Raw genomic sequence first — 10,000 nt, 5'->3', positions numbered from 1 at the left:
CCCCCAATTTCTTGCCAGAATTTCCATTTGCTTTAAATTTGTTGCATGTCTGTCGCATTACAATTAGATACGATGATTTTCGTTTTTCGATGATATTTTTTTCTGGCTAATTATGTGTTTCCTATTTTACTAAAATAATACATAATCACAAAAACAGACCTTGAGTTAACCTAGGTCAGTCGTAGTCCAACAATTTGTCAATTCCTGGTGTATTTAACCATCTCATTAATCATACCAATCAAGTCTTCTCCTCAAGTACACACACATATCAGTGACTGATGATTAAGGGTTAGTAATTAAGGTGTGAGGATTGGAATGATAGAAGGAAAGAGGGCGTGATCAGGGTGCTTATTGAGTGAATCTTGAGAGATGATTGCAGACGATTACCCTGTTGCATCCCTTCCGACACTCGGAATAAATGGAAATCCGTTTATGTGTGGTATGATCTTATTTATTTTATGATAGGCCGATGAACATTTAGAGTTATATATACACATTTCCACGTATATATAGTGAGGAAGCGAGATTTAAGGACAAGACAAAAAACAGAAATTGATTTTTTGTACATTTAGCAGACACACATAACGATAAGTAATGTAATATCCCAGAGTATTGACGTAGGTTAACACTTGTAAGAATTATCTGTTGCGTTCATTTATTAAATATATATATATATATATATATATATATATATATATATATATATATATATATATATATATATATACATATACATATATATACTTATTAAGATCATAATACGTAATCTAAAAAAGGAACAATAGGAAGAAATTATGACGAATCCATCTCACTTTGGCCCCGTCTTGTTTTCATTATTAAATCATGATTTACCTGATATATCTATCTGTTTTTTTGGCCCTGTCATAACACGTAAGAATACGTAATAATGGTTATGTATGATACTGCCATTGTGTTGCCATAGGAACGTTAAATGTTTGGATTAAGATGTTTATGACCTCTAATTCGATTTCACGACAAGGTGTGAATTGGTGCCAGGTCATATCAGGTCATCACGAATCTTGTAAATTCTGGGTTTATATGAACTAGAAATGGATCACCATTATCATTACGTATATACATATATATGTATATATATATATATATATATATATATATATATATATATATATATATATATCTATATATATATATATATATATATATATATATATATATATATATATATGTGTGTGTGTGTGTGTGTGTGTGTGTGTGTGTGTGTGTGTGTGTGTGTGTGTGTGTGTGTGTGTGTGTGTGTGTGTGTGTGTGTGTGTGTGTGTGTGTATGTGTGTGTGTGTGTGTGTGTGTGTGTGTGTGTGTGTGTGTGTATGTGTGTGTGTGTGTGTATGTGTGTATCTGTGTATGTGTGTGTACACACAACTCGCAGTACACAAAATAGGTATCCCTATTTTGTGTATTTTTATAGAACCTTATCTATCTATCTATCTATATATATATATATATATATATATATATATATATATATATATATATATATATATATATTTATATTCATCTATCTATGTTTAATGATAAATAGAATAAATCTCCAAGTTTACAAGATGAATCGAATGACATGACTTTTCTTAAGATTAGTACCAAATAGCAGACCAAACATAAGGAAAATTTATGTTTCACCCATTTATCTTAAGCAATAGATTAAGACTCGAAAACATAATGGTAGGACCTAATCATGCATAGTGTTTAATCTATCAGTTTTAGAAGCACATGAAATCAAACTAGGGAAAACGTGTATTTAATCAAAGACCTAGTCAAAAAAGTTTGAAATTATGATAACCACGACTGTTGTTTTATAAGACTGACGAGTAATCGTTTATGAATTAGGGTCCACGATTATGTGAGACATGTTCAATATAGCGACTATGAACAAACAAGCAATTTCTAACACCTAATCTATAAGAACTTTACTTTTCACACTTGTTATTGTCACCTTAGTGTTATCATTCGTCCTTTATCTATATCATTCAGATCTGTATGATAAATTTAACACAATCGTTATGATGACATTCGTGTAGATATAGTGAATATAGATTACTTTCTATTCCACTTACATGGGAGACTTGTTTAATTAAGCTTACTGTGCAAGGATAAATTTCACGATCAGGTCTGGATGGCGATAAGTTATGCGTCAATATGATTACGTAATGTATATTCATCTTTTATTCCTCTTCCTTCCTTTTATATGGATCTCCGTGTGCCTCACTATCTCGATTTTTAACATATCACACACTCACAGACACACACACACATACACACACATACACACACATACACACACAAACCCACACACACACACACACACACACACACACACACACACACACAAACCCACACACACACACACACACACACACACACACACACACACACACACACACACACACACACACACACACACACACACATATATATATATATATATATATATACATATATATATATATATATATATATATATATATATATATATATATATATAATATGTAATTTTATGCATGATATGTTATTTTCATGATATGAATCTGACTTTTTCATCATGTAAAGAAGCCGGGATATTGAAGACTGCCCCGTCGGATAAAAACCTTTGATGTTGATGAGGTCAAGCGATTAAAAAGGAACGGTGCAATATTGACCCTAAGTCGTGTTTGTTCTTCTGTAGGGTATACTTATATAATGTCGCTCCCGTCATAAGTGAATTTGGATTAAATATCATCTGGAATTTTGTCGAAGATGTGAAGGAGATAAATGTTGCTGAAGAGGATTGTGATGATAATTCATGGTATCAAAAGAACACCGGGATTTTATATTTATTTGGATCTTGTCGTTATTTCATTAAGTGTAGTGTGAAAAAAATATAATAAGCTAAAATTGTGTGATATGATCATAGGTGACTCACGGTAACAAGTTCACGACAAGGTGTGAATTGGATGCAGTGATTTTCAGGTCAGCTCAGGTCAACCGTAACCGTCCCATCACTATTTGTCAAAAAGGTCGTTGGTGGTCCATGCGTTAATCAATATCACGTAAAGAAAATATTGTTGATTATAAAGATCTTGATATCTGCTGAATCATCTTCCTTAATCAAATGTTTCGTCTGCTTCTAGGCCAAATGACAAGGATTATATTATGTGATTATGACAATTATATTTCAGATTAAAAGAAAGAATTATCAGTGAAACTGACGATATAGGATGATATATACATTATAAATTATAAACCGATGCGCATAGGAGATTAAAAATATTCACATAACTGATAATTAATAGATAATGAGAAAAAAATAAATTGTAAGGAACTCGTTTGGTATCATTATCTATCCTTTTACATCACAGTAAAGTTGAATGTCAATACTGATACATCATTCTTTCACTAGATATACAAGATTTTTTTTGTCAAAAGTCGTTATTTAAGATTAAAGGATTGCAATATTTTAACCTCATGAAAAATCAGCGTAAAATTAGAGGGAATTTAGTATCCCTTGAAAATTTCTTCAAGTAAACCACTTATTCTAATGTAGGATCACGCACACACACACACGTATGTGTGTGTATATATATATATATATATATATATATATATATATATATATATATATATATATATGTATATTTATTTGTTTATTTATATATACATACACATACACATTAACATCATATTCCGCACCCAACAAAACTTAACTTAATGTCCTCTGTCATTTGTTTACGCCCTTGATCTATTTCGGCAACTTGACTCGGGGGTGGATGAAGAGGGATGGGCGGCTGGGCGGGTGAGCGGCTGTATGGGCGGGTAAGTCAATTGAGTTGGAAAGAAATTGGGAGAAATTGGGAGCAAAGATGTGGATAAAGTTCTGAAATATGTTAGATAATGTTAGATGTTATAGATGATGGTTGCTGGTATAAAAGGAAAAATTTAAAAGAAAGAATTCTATCTTTAAAAAAAATACTTATTGCGTGAGTACGTGTGGTTGAAAAGTCACCATAGAAAGTAACACGAGAAAAAGTTTTATTATGCTCATTACAGTATTTTTGGTCTTGGATAAGGTGCATCGAAATATCAAATTATCTTATAATTTCAAATACGAAAACAATACAGGACATTTATAATTTACTTGAAAAAAAAAATGAAATCAAATTTATATGGACAATTTAGTCCCAAATATCTATATATGGTACTAATCAACCTCTCCCCCCTATCCCTCCCCCCGGCTCCCCTTCCTCCCCTCCCATTACCATTTAATGTTTGCATGACATGAAACAACATTATCTGTGAAAGATAAAAAATGTATATGAAGAAGCGAGAAGAGGAGAGAAGGAAGATAAAATGAATATAAAGGATACGAAGAGGGAAGAAGCAAAGAGAAAGAAAAGCGGAAAATGACAGAAGGAAAGGGCGGTGCAAATAATTAGGAGGAGGAGGTGGAGGAGGAGGAAGAGGAGGAGGAGGAGGAGGAGGAGGAGGAGGAGGAGGAGGAGGAGGAGGAGGCGAGGGCGGGAGAGGGAGGGCCAAGGGCGGGCTTCGGCGAACATGATAGAAGAAATGTCTTCGGGTTATGTGATCCTCCATTCTTCTCCCACTCATATCCCCTTCCTTCTTCGTTCTCTCTTTTCTCTATTCTATTTTGCTATTTTGAGGATAATTTAATAGGCTTATTGCCAGGTATTTTCTCGTTTGATGTCTGACCTAGAACACACCTTAGCTTCTTCATATAATGAGAATTTGCTCTAAAATACACATGCTTTCCCATAACAGAAACACACAATGTACTTCACCTATAATTTAGGTACAAAGAAAATGCGATGCATGAATTAATTTTGCGATAAAACTTAAGTAAATACCTTAGAATGCGTCACGTAATAAGGCATACAACATTGAAAAAGTCAAGTTGTCGGAGCAGGTATTACGTTAAATATTTACTTATGACATGGATGGAATGAAGTGAAATTGTAATGCCAAAATAATCTAGGATTGAATTCTGAGGTATTTTTGTACATACATATGCATGAACACACACACACACATATGCATGTATTGATATGTATATATATATATTTATATATATATATATATATATATATATATATATATATATATATATATATAGGTATGTATATATATACCTATATATATATATATATATATATATATATATATATATATATATATTTATATATGTATATATATATATATATATGTATATATATATATATATATATATATATATATATACATATATATATATGTATATATATATATATATGTGTGTGTGTGTGTGTGTGTGTATGTATGTATGCATATACATATGAGTATTCCTATAACCATACACAGACACAAAAGGCAACACTCGACGCACGGCCAAGAGTGGCGCCCGCATTCCCCTCCGACAGTCCAGCTATATCTCTGTCCTCGGGGAAGATCCACCTCACTCTGCGCTCCCACCCGCTCCCTGAGGAACAGCATTATCAGCATGTATGCTTGTGGCGCAGCCGAGGGAACTCCTATGAATTATTACGCTAATCTTCGCGTCAGAAAGGCACTTGGCCCTTGCCAGCAACAGAGCCCAAGTCTGGCATCGCCTGACGTCCGTAGACATCCTGGCGACGTCCCGATGCCTAGTCTGTACAGCGGCGCCGGAGATCTTCCTTATCCATATGTGCAGCACCATAGCAACGCCTTTGCCGGTGGCATCACGCCGCCCATGCTCACACCTCCGCCCGAGAAACCCGTCACGCCCCCAAGAGAAGCACAGACATCCCCGTGGTGGAGTGCAAGTGGGTATAACACACCGCCGTCTCACGCTAGTCATAATAATTACCCTTATCATCTTTATCACCAATACGCCAGTCTCGGCGTACCTTCGCTGGGTCAGGTCCCTCCAACCCTCATGCAACAGCAAACGAACTCCATTGCACAGGACAGCATCTTTCACCAGCAAAGCAACACCGCTCCCGGTCTCCTCAACACGCCCGTCAGTGGTAGGCGGTCTCGACGCTGCCGTTGCCCCAACTGCCAAGACGCCTCGCGACACGCCTCAGGCGCGAGGAAGAGGGAGCACATCTGCCATGTCCCAGGATGTGGCAAGGTCTATCTCAAGACGTCTCACCTCAAGGCGCATCTGCTTTCACACGCCGGACAGCGGCCTTTCGCGTGCCAGTGGATGTACTGCGACAAGGCCTTCACTCGATCCGACGAGCTCCAGCGCCACCTGAGGACGCACACGGGCGAAAAACGTTTCCAGTGTGAGGAATGCGGTAAACGTTTCATGCGTTCTGATCACTACAACAAACACGTCAAGACTCACGAGAACCGACGCGCCCGTATTGCTTCTGCTTCTGCCGAATGCGACGACGTTGATGTTGAGATCTGTGATGATATTGCCAATGTTTACACGGGCGAGTTTCATGCTGTTGTGTTGCCAGACTCTCCAGTTTCTGAAGCAGATTTGCAAGAATCCTATTTGGATGCCGGAGGTGTAATGTAAAATGAGTAGTTTTTTCTACGGAAAAATTGCCATTTTGCTAAGGTGAACCATTGAAAAACACCCTGTGAGTAATGTACATATTGCAATAAAATTAGGTATTTCGAAATTAAGAATGTATTAGTAGCTCCCCTATATTCAAATAATACACTTGTTCAGCTAAAGAGTCCACCCTCCTCCAGCCAAAAACAATTTTTACAAGAACAGATACAGATCGATGTGACAGTCACTTCCCTTGGTTCTTTTAAAGATGATTTGATTTGAATTCAGCCTTTCTCCATCTGTTCTTTTCCTCGATGACGCTTTGCCGAAAAAAACAAGAGACTAGTAAAGGTCATAGCGCAGATGTTCTTGATGCCGTCACTTCTTGAGACACTGGTGGGATTTATGTTTTGGTAAGTTTCCATACTTGTCAAGGTGTCTCATTTACATGTACATCTTCTTTGAACTTTTCATGTGTGACCTGAAATGACCTATCATGAGAGCCACCGATTCACACCTTGTCGCGAACTCGTTCTTGTCGGTCACTCGAACGTTTCACCTGAGCTTTACCTCATTTGCAAGTGTTGGTCTTTTGGCAGATTTTCACAAAAGAAATGTCAAAACAGCACGCATGCGCACCGTCAATACTGGGAGGAGTTGAGGTCAACGCAGACTATGCAAATGGATCTCATACTGCCGGTCGCTGTTGCCGAACGATGGAGGAGAGAAAGGAAATGTTTAGCAGACTCAGTGATTGCAATATTCGCCCAGGACGCTCATCTCATTCCTCATAATAAAGTTTGATAATCTCGCTCCTTCTGGCTTTTTATGATACTCGTTCTTGATTTCAAAATAGCATACAAGGAAATGACAAGGAGTTTAGAAGGAATCAATTACGTATCCTTTGTATCACCGAGAAATTGGTTCCGGGTCATAAATCACGGAACAAAGAGTAAGGAGCGGGTGGTGATGGGGTCATAATGTAGCTCGACCTTTTTTCTGTTCATCGTGCTCCGCCCTTGACCCTTCTTCCCGCCCACGGCCCCGCCTTCAGATAGGAAACCAGTCATTCCGAAAACATCAGCTTAATACAACTTTTTAGATATATGTTTATGCACTCCTTTCTCTAAGCCATATGAATAAAAATCAAACTGTCAACGTGATGTTCGAGTTCAATTTTTTTTCGCTAGGAAAAACTTATTAGCCGAGTGGAGCATAAACACTTTTATGTATGTATATATATGTATATATATATATGTATATATATATATAGATATGTATATATATACATATATATTATATATATATGTATACACACACACACACACACACACACACACACACACACACACACACACATATATATATATATATATTATATATATATATATATATATATATATATTATATATATATATATATATGCATGTGTGTGTGTGTGTGTACATACATACATATATATTATATATATATGTGTGTGTGTGTGTGTGTGTGTGTGTGTGTGTGACTGTGTGTATGTGTGCTTGTGTGTGTGTGTACGTGTATGTGTGTGTGTGTGTTTATGTATATGTATGCACACCACACCCACACACACACATAACACACACACACACACACAACATACTCACACATTACACACACACAAAATATATATATATATATATATATATATATATATATATATATATATATATATATATATGTATATATATATTATATGTATATGTATATATATATATTTATATATATATATATATATATATATATATATATATATATATATATATATATATATATATATATATTATATATATATATATATATATATATATATTATATATATGTATGTATGTAAATATATATATAATTATGTATGTATTATATATATATATATATATATATATATATATATTATATATATATATATATATATATATATATATATATTATGTATATATATGTGTGTATGTGTGTGTGTATGTGTATATACGTGTGTGTGTGCGCACAAAATTGCAGTTTATTCAGAAAAAATCGTGCTGACACATAGTAAACAAGAAGTGTTTTTTATCACATTTCGCAGTTAAGCGCTTTATTCCCATTAAGAAATATATACACTAATATTGGATAGCCAACCACCTGACCGCTGAATAATACTAAGCTAATATTCATTTAAATGAAATGCATAAAGAGTGTGAATATTCAACCTCTGAAACTTTTAAAATTACCAGTGAGATTCAGGGTTATTTGTATTTCTCGCAATCAATCTAAAATAAGTAATTCATAATTATTGTTATATAATAATGCAATTACTAACCACTTAGATTAAGTGCAATTAGTTTGAAGCTAAAGATAACATGGTATGAATTGAAAGTAGGTTATTTTAGGTCAAACGGTTTTCATTCGTAGAATCAAGAATTTACTAGAATAATTGTTTGTGTGATTTCCTTCATATCTGATTTATATGACTTTTCTTCTTGTTCTGCTTATCTTTAATGGAACATTGCGTGAAACTGTGTAAACGCAGTGTACAGCATCCATTGGCTATCGTGATAAAAGAAGTCGAGATTAGAAAATTTATAGGTTTCTATTAAATGAGAAATATATCTTAGGTTACATTTTACTGACGTAAATTCACAGGATACAGTTTAAAGGTTCACCTACTACTATCATTCCGACTAAAAGTGGTTCAAATTATAAATACATAGTCTTTCCCATAACGCCAACGTCCTGAAAATCTGTATCCGATATGGGAGAATCCGGCAAAGTAACAGAGAGAAACTCATCTGTGTCATCATCCTCACACAGTTCCACATCGACGTCGTCGCCTTCGGCAGGAGAAGCAGGAGCAACACGGGCGCGTCGGTTCTCGTGAGTCTTGACGTGCTTGTTGAGATGATCAGAACGCATGAAGCGCTTTCCACATTCTTCACACTGGAAACGTTTTTCACCGGTGTGTGTTCGTAGATGGCGTTGCAGTTCGTCGGATCGAGTAAAGGCCTTGTTGCAGAAGATCCATTGGCACACGAAGGGGCGTTCTCCGCTATGTGAAAGAAGATGTGCCTTTAGGTGAGACGTCTTGAGATAGAGCTTGCCACATCCTGGAACATGACAGATGTGCTCCCTCTTCTTAGTCCCTGATGTGTCTCTTGAAGTGTCTTGGCAGTTAGGACAGCGGCATCGTCGACATCGCCGAACACTGACAGATGACTGCGCGCTGAGGAGAGCGGCGGCGATATTACTTTGTTGTTGAAGGAGGCTGTCCTCGGTGACGGTGCTGGGAGTTGACTGAAGAACAGCTGGATTTATGTGTCCCACGGCAGGCACTCGAAGGTTCTCGTAGTGGTGATAATGGTAGGTAGACGGTGCATGTGACGGTGGAGTAGCGTAACCAGCAGAATTCCACCACGCTGATGTGTGCGGTTCCTTCGGGGGCGTGACGGGTTTCTCGGCTGGAGGAGAGAGCATGGGCGGTGCGACGCCGTTGGCAAAGGCGTTGTAGTG

General features: G+C 36.2%; 2 protein-coding genes across 2 annotated transcripts in view; one reads left to right on the top strand and one right to left on the bottom strand.

Moving 5' to 3' along the window:
* Positions 1–6,520, top strand: part of LOC122246833 (uncharacterized) — an 11,220-nt gene extending 4,700 nt beyond the window's left edge. Inside the window, exons 2-3 of the mRNA XM_086551098.1 lie at positions 5,368–5,425; positions 5,676–6,520. Of these exons, the coding sequence (XP_086407224.1) occupies positions 5,368–5,425; positions 5,676–6,520 (903 nt within the window). The remainder of the gene's footprint in view (positions 1–5,367; positions 5,426–5,675) is intronic.
* Positions 6,521–8,945: 2,425 nt separating this feature from the next.
* LOC147469025 (uncharacterized) overlaps positions 8,946–10,000 on the bottom strand; it is a 1,274-nt gene continuing 219 nt past the window's right edge. The window contains exons 1-2 of the mRNA XM_086551097.1: positions 9,224–10,000; positions 8,946–9,083 (exon numbers count right to left, since the gene is read on the bottom strand). The exon at positions 9,224–10,000 is cut by the window's right edge and continues 219 nt beyond it. Of these exons, the coding sequence (XP_086407223.1) occupies positions 8,946–9,083; positions 9,224–10,000 (915 nt within the window). The remainder of the gene's footprint in view (positions 9,084–9,223) is intronic.

This window comes from Penaeus japonicus, unplaced genomic scaffold (assembly GCF_977035675.1).
Source record: "Penaeus japonicus unplaced genomic scaffold, GWHDUDI00000001_assembly GWHDUDI00000024, whole genome shotgun sequence".
In the NCBI taxonomy this organism is placed as follows: domain Eukaryota; kingdom Metazoa; phylum Arthropoda; class Malacostraca; order Decapoda; family Penaeidae; genus Penaeus; species Penaeus japonicus.
The sequence above is the reverse complement of the archived record's forward strand: the minus strand, read 5'-3'. Positions and strand labels throughout refer to the sequence as shown.